Genomic DNA, 13,705 nt, shown 5'->3' with positions numbered 1-13,705 from the left:
TTTGTACTTTTCTTAACAATTCCACATATCTCTTTAACCAGTCCACTCCACATATTCTAATGGCCTTGAAGTGCTGCTAGCATTGTATCCTCCAGTTTTGGTGTCACTATAGGTATGTCCATTTGTGCCATGAAAATGGTTGGAAATTAGTGCTTTCCTAGCCTTTTTCTATAAAAAGTGATGGACATTGGTTCCAGAAGAGTGGCTCTTGTTTTGATTCAAATCCAGTTAAGACCAACAATCTAACTATATTTGATATCCAAGCACAATTCAGCAATGTGAAGGCAAGTACAAATGTAAAGATTCAAAGTGGGTTCACTACAAACCTGTAAGTAAAAAATGAGGTCTGCAGATGCTGGAGATCACAGCTGCAAATGTGTTGCTGGTCAAAGCACAGCAGGCCAGGCAGCATCTCACTACAAACCTGTGTATAGTTGGCTGAACTCCATGATGTATTCTTTGATGGATACTCAGTAGCAGCTGTGTGTACCATCTACAAGAAGCCATTCGAGTAGGGACTGTTGGGGTGGGGAAACATTGTAGGAGAGTTGAGGTGAGAGTGAATATTGTCAGGGGCGATGACAGGGCATGTGCACTCTCCAGGAGGAAAAAATGCAGCAGACTTGGTTTGACAGTTCCACTTAAAACTGTGTACAGCAAAAAACCTAAGACAAGCCTTAAGGGCATGTTGTTAAGGCCTGCCTTCAGTTCATTGTGGAACAAAGGGGAGTAATTGGAATTACATTCATTACTTGTCCACTTGATTGTGTTTCTCTCCACATTGCATTGTGGTCATCATCAGCAGTTGCAAAGACTCAGCAGAGAATAGAAAGTGGGTAGTTTTAATCATAATTAGCATCAGTCCCATCCTCTCTAACACTGACTGGAAGGTCTGCATCATTGATTACAAAAGTAGCAGTTCTGGTCACCATACATTAGAAATAACGTGAGGGTCCTTGACAGCATACAAAGGAGATTTAGCTAAACCCAAAAAGTATAGAGGAATTGAGTCACAAGGTAAAACTGAGGAACTTGGAGTTATTCTCTTTGGAGCAAAGGCAGTGCGATCATTACGAAAGTTTTGATGCGGTTGACAAATGAAGGTAGCCATTAGCTGATGGTACAAAACCTAAAGGCCATGAATTTAAACTTTTCGCAAGAAACATGGGACAGACATGAGGAGGGAGTGAGTGGTGATGAGCTGGAACTTGCTGATAATGAGATAAGTGCATTATTCAAAATGAAATTGGGTGAACACTATGGAAATAAACTTCTAGAGTTATTGGGATAAAGCAGGAGAATTGGACAGATTGGCTTACTATACGGAGAACTGACATGTTCAAAATTGGCTGAAAGAGCCATTGCACCAAAGATGACCCATGTCCAGATGGTGGAGTTTTATGCTTCTCCATCCAACTATTTGACTTTTATCATCCAAGGCAGCAATATTGACTGTTGTATTGACAACTTCTAGCTCCCACACTTCCTCATGAGCAAAGAGAAGATAAGGAGATGAGCAGAGAGAAAGCAGAAGCTTAAAGTGCAATGATGCACAAAGCATAGCATCCCACCACCATTCTGGAGACTGTGGCACCTGCAAATTAAACAGCTCCGTGACAGTACTTGATGTGGCACACGTGGCTTTCAATATGGCACTCCTGGGCTTTATCAGTTGAATTTCTCAGGCACATCATCAGCCAAGTTTTAAGTTGCCATCCCCTTGTCTCAAAAAAGTTAAGCCCATTTAATCCGGATCATGGTGCCCAGAGATCATGATTGGGGACTGGTGGAGGACGAATGCAGTATGGTAGTGACTTGAAAATTTTGTACTTATCTGGCTAATCAGTTTTTTTCTGGTTGTAACCTGTTGTAGAGTAGTTTTGTGGAAATCTTTAGTTGGTGAATGGTCTTAAGTGATAGGAGAGTACTCTGAATGTCACAAGTGTGCAGTCAATGACATGTCACATCTGTGAGAAACTATCCTAACCGTTCTGACTGAAATCATTAGTGGCAAGTGTACAATTGCTGTCACTGGTACTCAGATGGCCTATGTCTTTTTTAAATTAATTCATCGATGGCAACTGCAAGATCCTAGGAAGTGGCAACAAAGTAGTTAAGGTTGATAATGACTTTGACAGTTCCTGGTAATATATGGTCACGAGATCCACTTCGTAGCAGGTCTTCTTCTACCAGTGGGCTGCAAATACCTGGCACCACCTGAAACCGACACTAATATCTCTTCTAATGAGCTATTAAGTTACTGAAATTAACAACCTGTCTCAAGACAATATTCCTTGTCTAACAAACCGCAGTCAAATGTAAAGCTAGAGGCTTGGGAGTTAAAATTGCAAGTTAAAATTCACCTTATTTTAACTGTTTGATGCCACAATACTCTTACTTATCTCTTCACACAATATACATACTTACAAAGTTATCTGTATTTACATTCGGAGGTTCTGGAAAACAAAGAATTTCAAAGGGAAGGTGTGAATAATGCATGTAACATTTTACGTTAAAATGTTTTCAGACAATGAAAGTTAGTACCAAATATAGTTACTAAAACATATTTGTTGGGGTAGCCCATAGTAAGACATGGCACAATATGCTAAAAATACGGCATAAGTATGACAGAGACTTTTAGCTAAAATAACAGAATTAGCTTGCCTGGTCCAGATTAAAGTGAATTCATAAGTTAGCACAATGGTAGCTTTGAGACAGAGATAAATCCAAGGTAACAAAGTCTATTTTGGACAAATAATCTTATAAATTAGAACACAGAGAGTTCTGTACAAACCACAACTACAGATGCCTGTAAGAGACAGATTTCAGGGAACAGACAGTCTGAAGTTTACAGCAAGAATTTAAAAGAAAAGTATGACCCCACAGTACCAGAGATAGATGGTAAGTTAAGAGAAGGATGAGATTACATCTTGTAAAAACCTAGCAGTTCAGTCAAGTTCATTGAACAATGAAAGTGATTGGGTTTCAGTCATATTAATGAAATAGATGTTGTCTTATTAGGTAAAAGGGTAAATTAGAAATATTTAGAGTAGGATCAGTAAATTTCACCTCAGAAGACAGCATGTGACTAGTATGAGTTATAATGCAGCTACAAGATAGAGAGGTAGTGTTTATCTGACATCCAAGCTGCTCACAACCTGATGGCTAAAGAATTCCAACACGAGGTGTACCCATTTAACTTTATGTTTAACTAACTTTATATTAGAACTGATATTATGAATATTATTGCAATTAGAAGGCATTAGTTTTTTTTGTATCTCCTGTGATTTGGACAGTAGGAAATATAAGATGAGTAATAGAATTTGATAAAGATAGTAATAAATACAATGAAAACCAGAATTCAGGCAGTTCATAGAGATAAGCAAATATAGGCAATGCCTGAGAAAGAGTATAACCATTAATTTTGGGGTGTAGGTTAATGGGGTACATTGTAAGATCCCAAGGCCTGGTGATAATGATGTCTGCTAAACATCAAGAGATCATAGAGTCAAGAGATATACATAAGGCTGTCTATAGGGGTGTCCAACATTGATCAGGTGGTTTCATAGGATTGGATATATAAATTAAAGGGGAAGGAACATTGACATCGATGTTAAATGTAACTATTGTAATGTGACATGTATAAAAATGCTGTATTCCAATGGGGAAACCAAAGTGTCACTGACCACTCCAATCTGAGCCGTGAACAGAGAGGGCAACTGGGCCCCACAAAAAAAGCCTGATTCAGTGCAGTCTCTGGCCTCTTTCTCACATGCAGTAAAAGAGATTGAATAATGTTCAATTGTCCTGCTGAACATACAACTCAAGACTCCTGTTTGACTTCTCTCCCAAACAATATTGAATCAAATCAACTTACTGTTGCATTCATAAGATGCAACCTTTACAAATTCACTTATCTTTGCAACATTTATGCACATAACAATTAAAACAAAACTGCAAAATTACATTTGGCATGATGCTTAGAGAGGAACTTGGATGGAGTGACATCAAGCATCTGCTGCCCTTGTCCCAAACATGACAAAGTTCATAGGTTTTGAAGAATTGGTGAGTTGCTGCAATGCATCTTGTAGATGGTACACACTGGTGCTGAGCAGCAATCACAACTAGCCAATCATCTAACGCAGTTGATTCTTTAAAATCGAGGTGGTAGGGAGGCTAGTTCCTGCTGCTGCATTTGATCAACTGTACGAGCTTAAAAAAAGGTATTATCTTCAAAATAGCATTCGTGTAAAAACAGCATTGATCGCTGGTTGACGCCATTATCCAGCTATTAGAATGCAGGATGGAGCAGGGTGAGCGAACATAAAACGAAACCCACAAAAATTAATGTACTGAAGTCCAAATGTTACAGCCCACTTTCGGCGAATATAAATCGTCAAAAATATATATGTCACAAGAACACCTACCAGTACTTAATTTGTCTGATGTGTTTTTCTGCTGCATTGGCTCAGTGTGGTTTATGAACATAGCTAGACAAGTTACCGATAAATGAGAACCAGTTGGTCGTGGTTAAGATCTCCTGCGAGTCTGAAAGCGACGATTTAGGAAATCAGTTGATGCAATACGCTGAGCTGAGCTGAAAACAGCGTGGCCGCTTTCTGTGCAAACCTCAGGTAAAAAGGACAAAACGAGAAGTCCCACTGAGCAGGTGAAAGTGGGCTGAAACAGTTCCGTGTTGTTTTATGTTCCTTTAAGTGGAAGTTCTGTACAGACAAGCTGGATTAACGTTTCCTCAACGTATTTTCATTTGGATATGAACTGGCCTCGATCTTGCCTCACGACAAAGGCGGCAAACGGTTAAGGAACCCAAAATTATCAGCGAGTTTAACGAAGCATTTAAGACTAGCGCGAAATTCTGAAACAAGATGATTGATCCGAAAAAGTTGCCTTTGTGTTTTCTGTCCACAGGCGCCACCTGTCTCGGTGTTTGCAGCCTGATGTCATAAAGGTTTCCTGGAGTTTCAGCAGATTCTGTGTACAGTATTTGGATGGTACACACAATAATGTCCATCAGTAGTCACCTAAGCAAATCAGGTGCATCTTATGTTAAACCCTGCGGATGCTGTAAATCAGAAACAAAATCACCGGAAAAGTTCAGCAGGTCTGGCAGCATCTGTGGAGATAACGTGGAGAAACTGCTGATTTCTCTCCCCACATGCTGCCTGACCTGCTGCGCTTTTCCAGCAATTTCTGTTTGTGTTTGTTATCGATGTTGTTTGGCCATCCTAATTTACCCATGAGGAATAAAGCACTCAACATCCCTTCCAGGTTTACTCTTCCCACGCTCCTCTGGGACAATGATTGCATTTAATGTTAAAAATCAGTGAAGTGCGAATGAGCCTGGTTTTAGATTTGCTGCAAGCTGGGAGCAGAAGTCCGATTGTGAATAAGAAACCCACAACGGTACCATTTCTGTCAGAGTTTTTTTTCCCCCTGTTGGGAGTCATTTGAATTTCATTTAGGTTGAGTGTCTTTTTGGTACTGTCCGACTTACTAACAATGAGAAAAACAAATACAATTAACAGTTCAACACCACAGTCTGTAAGCCTAGCCATGCTGGGCTCACACTCCTCACAAGGTCTCAAACTCTCCCCCTCTGGGTAAATTTGGCAGAATGCCTCATTGTCAGAACTTTCCAATAAGCACCAATACATCGCTTGGCTGATGGTGAGAAGGGTAGTGTCAGTCAGATCCTTCATGCACACCCAACCTCTGTGCAGTATACACGTAGAAGCTTCTGCACACGGTGTAGAAGCTGTTGCACTTCTCCTCCGGGAATGTGCCTTTAGCAAAGATCTGGAGAGAGATGCAGGGGTTTTGTCAAGATTCATCCTGAGCAGCTCCATGGTGCAGGACTCTGTGCTTTACAGGCTGTTCCCTGGGATCCACTCCATGTCAAAGGACTGTGCCTGGAATGACAATTAACTTGCTAAAAGAAGCTTGTTGGACTTCTAGTGTAAAGAGTTGACCTCAACCGAGTGTTGCAGACTGGCAGATTCCAAGGTCTAGGAATGCAAGAAAGCTTGGGATAGCTGTTGCCATCTAACATCTTTCTTCCAACAATATGAGACCTTATTGCTTCAAAATGAGATATAAATTGTTTCCTGCCTAAGTAGAAAATGTCTTTGTTTTTGCAACTGCAGAGAAGCTCTGAGATATGTCAAAATTCCAACATTTCATTTTTTTCTTTTTTTCTGCAAAGACCATACAGAACTGATTTAGAACCTTTTTTTATGAATAGTTTCTTTTTGAAAAAAAGATTTAAAAAGTCAGTGACTTTTACCTCCAGCAGCTGGGTATTTCACCCAAAACTATTGATTCCTTAAGGACACTTTAAGGCTGCATTCTGCAAATCACTGCCTCACTCTTCCATCCATCCCCTGAGAAGATTACCAACCTTTCCCCAGATTGAGCCCCATTCACAAATGGACTCATCCCTTGCAGCAGTGATTGTGGCTAACTTTTGTGACCATTACAAAGGCCCGATTTCATTCTGTAACTTAACAATTACAGTCGGTAATCCCTCGTAATTTATTTATTAAAGTTTTTCAAAGGAGTATCGATCAGTTTTTAAGAGGCGAAGCAGTGGATGTGTTGTGTTTGGACTTCCAGAAGACATTCAACAATGTACCTCACAAAATGTTAGGTCATAAGAGCCCACGGTGTTGGAGGTCGTAAATTGGCATGGATAGAGAATTAGGAGAAAGTGAGGACTGCAGATGCTGGACATCAGAGTCAAGTGTGGTACTGGATTCCTGATGAAGGGCTCTTTGCCCAAAACATTGATTCTCCTGCTCCTTGGATGCTGTCTGACCTGCTGTGCTTTTCCAGCACTACACTCTCGACATGCGTAGTGGGCTAAGTTTCCTGGCTAATGGGCAGGAAATAGCACATGGGGATAATGTTTTCTTTTTCAAGTTGGCAACATGTGATCAGTGGGGTCCCACAGGAATTAATGCTGGGACCACAACTACAAATAATATACATTGATGACTTGAAGGAAGGATGCAAAAGTACTGGAGCCAAATTTGCAAATGACACAAAAATAGGTGGAAAGGTAAGTTGCAAGAGGGATACAATCAGTTCATAGTGCAATATTGAGAGGTTAAGTAAGTGGGCAAATGAAGTATCATGTGGAGAAATGTGAAGTTGTTCATTTTGGAAGGGAGATCCAAAGAACAGTATTACGTAAATGGAGAAAAACTGCAGAAAACTGTGACACAAAGTGATTTTGTGGTACTTGTGCATGAGAGACAGAATACTAGCACACAGGTGTAGTAGGTAGTCAGGAAGGCTAATGAAGGCTAATGCACTGTTGGCCCTTATTTCAAAGGGGTTGGAGTCTTCTTGCAACTGTATAAGATGTTGGTGAACTCACATTGGAAGTACTGTGAGCAGTTTTGGTCCCCTTACGTAAGAAAATAAATTATTTTATTGGAGGCAGTTTAAAGGTAGTTCACCAGGATGATTCCTGGTATAGAGGGATTGTCTTATGAGCAAAGGTTAATGAACAAGGAAGCCAGGGAGGAGATTGCTGAGCCTTTGGCTTTGACGTTTATGTAGTCATTGTCTACAGGAATAATACCAGTAGACTGGATTATAGCAAATGTTGTTCCCTTGTTCAAGAAGGGGAGTACAGACTACCTTGGAAATTATACACTTGGGAGCCTTACTTTGGTTGTGGGTAAAGTGTTGGAAAGGGTTATAAGAGATAGGATTTATAATCATCCAGAGAGGAATAGGTTGAAGAGGGACAGTCAACATGGTTTTGTGAAGAGTTTGTCATGCCTCATAAATCTTATTGAGTTCTTTGAGAAGGTGACCAAACAGGTGGATGAGGGTAAGGCGGTTCAAGTGGCGTATATGGATTTTAGTCAGGCATTTGATAACTTTCCCTATGATAAGCTCTTGCACAAAATATGGAGGCATGAGGTTGAAATCAGAAATTGGCTAGCTGAAAGAAGACAGATGGTGGTGGTTGATGGGAAATATTCATCCTGGAGTTCAGTGATTAGCACGGTACAGCAAGGACCTGTTTTGGGTCAACTATTGTTTGTCATTTTAAGAAATGACCTGGAAGAGGGCATAGAAGGATGGGTTAGTAAATTTGTGGATGATACTAAGGTGGGTAGAGTTATGGATAGTGACGAGGGATGTTGTTGGTTACAGGGAGACATAGTTAAGCTGGAGAGCTGGGCTGAGAGCTGGCAAATGGAGTTGAATGTGGAAAAGTGTGAGGTGTTTCACTTTGGAAGAAGTAACAGGAAGGCAGAGTACTGGGTGAATGGTAAGATTCTTGGTCTTGGAGGTGTGTGGAGAGATCTCGATGTCCAGGTACATAGATCCTTGCAAGTTGCCACCCAGGTTGAGAGGGTTCAGAAGAAGGCATATGGTGTGTTAGCTTTTATTGGTAGAAGGATTGAGTTTCAGAACCATGAGATTATGCTGCAGCTGTACAAAACTCTGGTGCAGCCACATTTGGAGTATTGTGTACAGTTTTGGTCACCACATTATAGGAAGAATATGGAAGCTTTGGAAAGGGATCAGAGGATATTTAGTAGGATATTACCTGGTATGGATAGAAGGTCTTATAAGGAAAGACAGAGGCTATTTTCGTTAGAGAGAAGGTTGAGAGGCACTTAATTGAGACATATAAGATAATCAGAGGGTTAGATAGGTTGGACAGTGAGAGCCTTTTTCCTCGCATGATGGCTAGCACGTGGGGACATAGCTTAAATTGAGGTGTGATCAATATAGGACAGATGTCAGAGGTTGTTTCTTTACTCAGAGAGTAGTAGGGGCGTGGACCAAACTGTCATAGACTCGCCAACTTTAAGGGCATTGAAATGGTCATTGGATCGGCATATGGACGAGAATGAAATAGTGTAGGTGAGCTGGGCTTTAGATTGGTTCCAGAGGTCGGCACAACATTGAGGGCTGAAGAGCCTTTACTGCGCTGTTGTCTTCTATGTTCTAATGAAATTGGGGCTGTACTCAATGAAGTTCAGAATCTTATTGAAACATGTAGGATTCTTATGATGCACAATAGAGTAAATGCTGAGCAGATGTTTCCCTCATGGGAAAGTCAAGGACCAACCAGCATAGTCTCAGAACAAGAAGGCACCAATTTAAGACTGACAAGAGGAGGAATTTCTTCTCTGAGAAGCTTGTGACTCTTTGGAACTCAACTGCAGACAGCTGTAAGGACAAAACTGTTAGAGTCACAGCACAGAAACAGACCCTTCGGTCCAACTTGTTCATGCCCACCAGATATCCCAAACTAATCTAGTCCCATTTGCCAGCACTTGGCCCATATCCTTCTAAACCCTTCCTATTCATATAGTCAGCCTGATGCCTTTTAAATGCTGTAATTGTACCAGCCTCCAAGACTTCCTCTGGCAGCTCATTCCATACATGCACAACCCTCTGCGTGACACAACCCTCTTTCCCCTCTCACCCTAAACCTATGCCTTCCAGTTCTGGATTCTCCCACTCCAGGGAAAAGACCTACTATACTTATCCTATTCATGCTCCACAGGATTTTATAAACCCCTATAAGGTCACCCCTCAGCCTCTGACGCTCCAGGGAAAACAGCCCCAGCATATTCAGCTTCTCCCTGTAGCTCAAATGGCAACATCCTTGTAAATCTTTTCTAAACCCTTTCAAGTTTCACAACATCCTTCTGATAGGAAGGAGACAAGAATTGCACGCAATATTTCGAAAGTAGCCTAACCAATGTCATGTGCAGCTGCAACATAACCTTCCAACTCCTATAGTTAACACTCTGACTAATAAAGGAAAGCATACCAAACACCTTCTTCACTATCCTATCTACCTGCGACTCTACTTTCAAGGAACTATGAACCTGCACTCAAAGGTCTCTTTGTTCAGCAACACTCCCTGAGAACTTACCATTAGGTGTATAAGTCCTGCTAAGATTGTTTTTCCAAAATGCAGCACCTCACATTTATCTGAAATTAAACTCCATCTACCACTCATTTGATCAAGATCCCATTTTACTCTGAGGTAACCTTCTTCGCTGTCCACTCCACCTCCAATTTTAGTGTCATCTGCAAACCGACTAACTGTTCCTTCTGTATTCACATCCAAATAATTTATATAAATAACAAAAAGTAGTTCTGGCTTATATTTAAGGCTGAAATAGATTTTTCATCGACGGGGGACTCAAAGGTTATCAGGAAAGGGCAGAAAAGTGGACATGAAAATGTTGGATCAGCCATGATCCTATTGAATGGGTGGAGCAGGCAAGAGAGGCCAAATGGCCAATTCCTCTTCTGGGTGGGAAATGGAAGTAGAGTTTGGTCCTGCTGAACCAAGGACTCACCCTTGTGTTTTGCATTCACCCCTTCCTTCCTGTAAATAGTCAATAATATTTTCAATGTCTGAGGTTGATGACCTTTTGTGTGAACTTTGATGGTATGTTCATTGCATGTAGCATTGTTACTAGTGTGCTTTTAAGATATGTGCCATTTACTCCTGCAGTGTCTTGCTTCACTTGCAATAAGATCTTGCATTTTCTACAAATCTCGAACTGCTTGTCAGAGAGTCACTGGACACTTGGTGCTAGATTTTGGAAAGAAAACAATTGGTCAACAAACTGAGACATTTTCGCTTAGTTAACATTAATGCAGGGTCACCTGGACCACATGGTATGGATGAAGAAAAAATAGAAATAACAGAAACCACTGTCACAGTTTATAAGCTTCAGTTATAGGATGTGGAAGGTAAAAGGTAAATTATATTTCATCATATTGAAATCGCTGCTGACCTATCAGAAGATTGAAGAAAAATAATGTTCTGAAGAAGAGTCACTGGACTGATTAGGGATAGTCAACATGGCTTTGTGAGTGGGAAATCATGTCTCACAAACTTGATTGAGTTTTTTGAAGAAGTAACAAAGAGGATTGATGAGCACAGAGTGATAGATGTGGTCTATATGGACTTCAGTAAGGCGTTTGACAAGGTTCCCCATGGGAGACTGGTTAGCAAGGTTTGATCTCATGGAAAACAGGAAGAACTACCAGTTGGATATGGAACTGGCTCAAAGTAGAAGACAGAGGGTGGTGGTGGAGGGCTGTTTTTCAGACTGGAGGCCTGTTACCAGTGGACGGCCACAAGGATCGGTACTGGATCCACTACTTTGGATGTGTGCATATGTGGTATAGTTAGTAGGTTTGCAGATGACACCAAAATTGGAGGTGTAGTTGTCAGCGAAAAAGGTGATCTCAAATTACAAGGGGAACTTGATCAGATGGGCCAATGGACTGAGGACTGGAAAATGGAGTTTAGAGTCATAGAGTCAGAGATGTACAGCATGGAAACGACAGATAAATGCAAGGTGCTGCATCTTGGGAAAGCAAGTCTTAGCAGGACTTATACACTTAATGGTAAGGTCCGAGGGAGTGTTGCTGAACAAAGAGACCTCGGAGTGCAGGTTCATAGCTCCTTGAAAATACAATTGCAGGCAGATAGGATAGTGAAGGTGTTGTTCGGTATGCTTTCTTTTATTTATCAGCATATTGAGTACGGGAGTTGGGAGGTCATGTTGCGGCTATACAGGACATTGGTTATGCCACTGTTGAAATATTGTGTGCAATTCTGGTCTCCTTCCTATCAGAAGGATGGTGTGAAACTTGAAAGGGTTCAGAAAACATTTACAAGGATGTTGCCAGGGTTGAATAGGATGGGGCTGTTTTCCTTTGAGTGTTGGAGGCTGAGGGGTGACCTTACAGAGGTTTATAAAACCATGAGGGGCATGGATAAGACAAATAGAGAAAGTCTTTTCCCTGGGGTGGAGAAAGTCCAGAACTAGAGGGCATAGGTTTAGGGTGGGAGGGGAAAGATATAAACTAGACCTAAGGGGCAAATTTTTTACGCAGAGAGTTGTACAATGAGCTGCCAGAGAAAGTGATGGAGACGAGTAAAATTGCAATATTTAAAATGCATCTGGATGGGTATATGAATAGGAAGGGTTTGGAGGGATATGGGCCTGGTGCTGGTAAGTAGGACTAGATTAGTTTGGGATATCTGGTGGGCATGGATGAGTTGGACCGAAGGGTCTGTGTCTGTGCTGTACATCTTTATGACTCTAAAGGCATAAGGAACAGTATAACTTGCTTAAAGTGGGTAGAGGAGGAGGGTGACAAAGAGAAAGGGAAGCAGTAACCTACTTTGAGTGCAGTGACAGTAAGTGAAAATGCAAGTTTTTGGTCACAACAGTCCCATGTTCATAGGCCACCATGCAAAAACAAAGGTCATCACAAATAAATATTCAAATTTTATGTATAAATGAAATCATGCCAGTTTGCAAATAAGCTGTTCATCCTTGATCATTTCCTCAGTGTCTGTCTTCTTTGTGACATGTTCTGTCCCAATGCTCCTAGACAGCAATAACTCAATGGTTGAAAACATGACTGATGGAAGATTACTAACCTCCTACTAGACACTGCAGATATGCTACGGAAGATGACTTTGAGCAATTTTGGGCCGAGAGACATGACTTCATCCTATACCAACTTGACATGATAGTGGTAGTTTGAGCTGGCTGTCTTGAATGATAGAGCTGGAAATAGAAATGTTGGCTTCAGAGAGGGGTGACAGGCTTTTAGTTTAAGAAGTCTCTCCCATTACTCCAGGCCCACCTAAACAATCATAAAATAACTTCTACCCTCCTCATCCACTTTTCTCAACCCTTAACTGACAGCATCACAATGGTGTTGTACCTCTTTTGAATGTTGTGACATTAAAAAAAGACAAGGTCAGGCTTTCTTGTAAGTTTATATTAAAAGAAAGGACAAACATTCATCTTTGTAACATCTGAAATATATGTGACAATACTAACTTCCAAACTACACAGATACTTATTCAAGATGACCTTTAGAATTGTTACATGCACTTACATTACTCAGAGTATTAAGAAACTAGAAACCTGTTTAACCAATCCTTAAGATGATAGCTGATAAATGCAAGTTAGATGTTTCTGGCTGTTTCAGATGATATTGTGGCAATGCAATGAATAAATATAATCCTTCAAATAAAACTAATGAACCCTTTTGCACTACCTTAGACTTTGAGACTACCTTTTGGCTTCAGAAAAACTCATGCCTTCTCACCCTTTGAGCCAACATCTGCAAAATCCTTGTCTCATCACAGGCCACTCATGTTTGATGTTTCACTGTTTGGCTGTCCAAATCAATAGTATTTTAGCTGGTATCTGAGAATATGATATTATGTACCAGTACCTCTTCATCCTTATTATCTTCTTGCAGTTGCACCATTGCCTGAGCAGATTACATTATTTTGGGTATTTGAAAGGGGATACATAGAAGGATAAGTTTGTGGTTAGAGGGGGAAAGCAAAAGTTGCATACTTCCACTGTTTGCAGTTTTGTGAAATGTGGATAAAGGAGGAAAATCTTTAAAATTCTTTCATGCGATGTTGCCCATCCCTAATTATCCTTGAACCGAGTGGCTTGTTAAGCTACTTTAGAATCCAGCTAAGAATCAACCACATTGCTGTGGGTCTGGCAGTAAGCTATGGTTGATACCTTCACCTTCTTATTGATTTAGACAAGTGCCTGTTCCTCTTCATTTGGCTCCCTCTTAGTCCAGCTGAGCACCACAATTAGATAATGTATGAGTGATATCATGTAGTGGCATAGTT

The 13,705-nt window shown here is 40.8% G+C and overlaps 1 protein-coding gene across 1 annotated transcript in view; it reads right to left on the bottom strand.

Moving 5' to 3' along the window:
• LOC132815177 (regulator of G-protein signaling 22-like) overlaps positions 1-13,320 on the bottom strand; it is a 145,131-nt gene extending 131,811 nt beyond the window's left edge. Inside the window, exon 1 of the mRNA XM_060823991.1 lies at positions 13,285-13,320. Coding sequence (XP_060679974.1) covers positions 13,285-13,320 — 36 coding nt within the window. The remainder of the gene's footprint in view (positions 1-13,284) is intronic.
• Positions 13,321-13,705: the final 385 nt, after the last annotated feature.

Source organism: Hemiscyllium ocellatum, chromosome 4, assembly GCF_020745735.1.
Source record: "Hemiscyllium ocellatum isolate sHemOce1 chromosome 4, sHemOce1.pat.X.cur, whole genome shotgun sequence".
NCBI classification, from domain to species: domain Eukaryota; kingdom Metazoa; phylum Chordata; class Chondrichthyes; order Orectolobiformes; family Hemiscylliidae; genus Hemiscyllium; species Hemiscyllium ocellatum.
The sequence above is the reverse complement of the archived record's forward strand: the minus strand, read 5'-3'. Positions and strand labels throughout refer to the sequence as shown.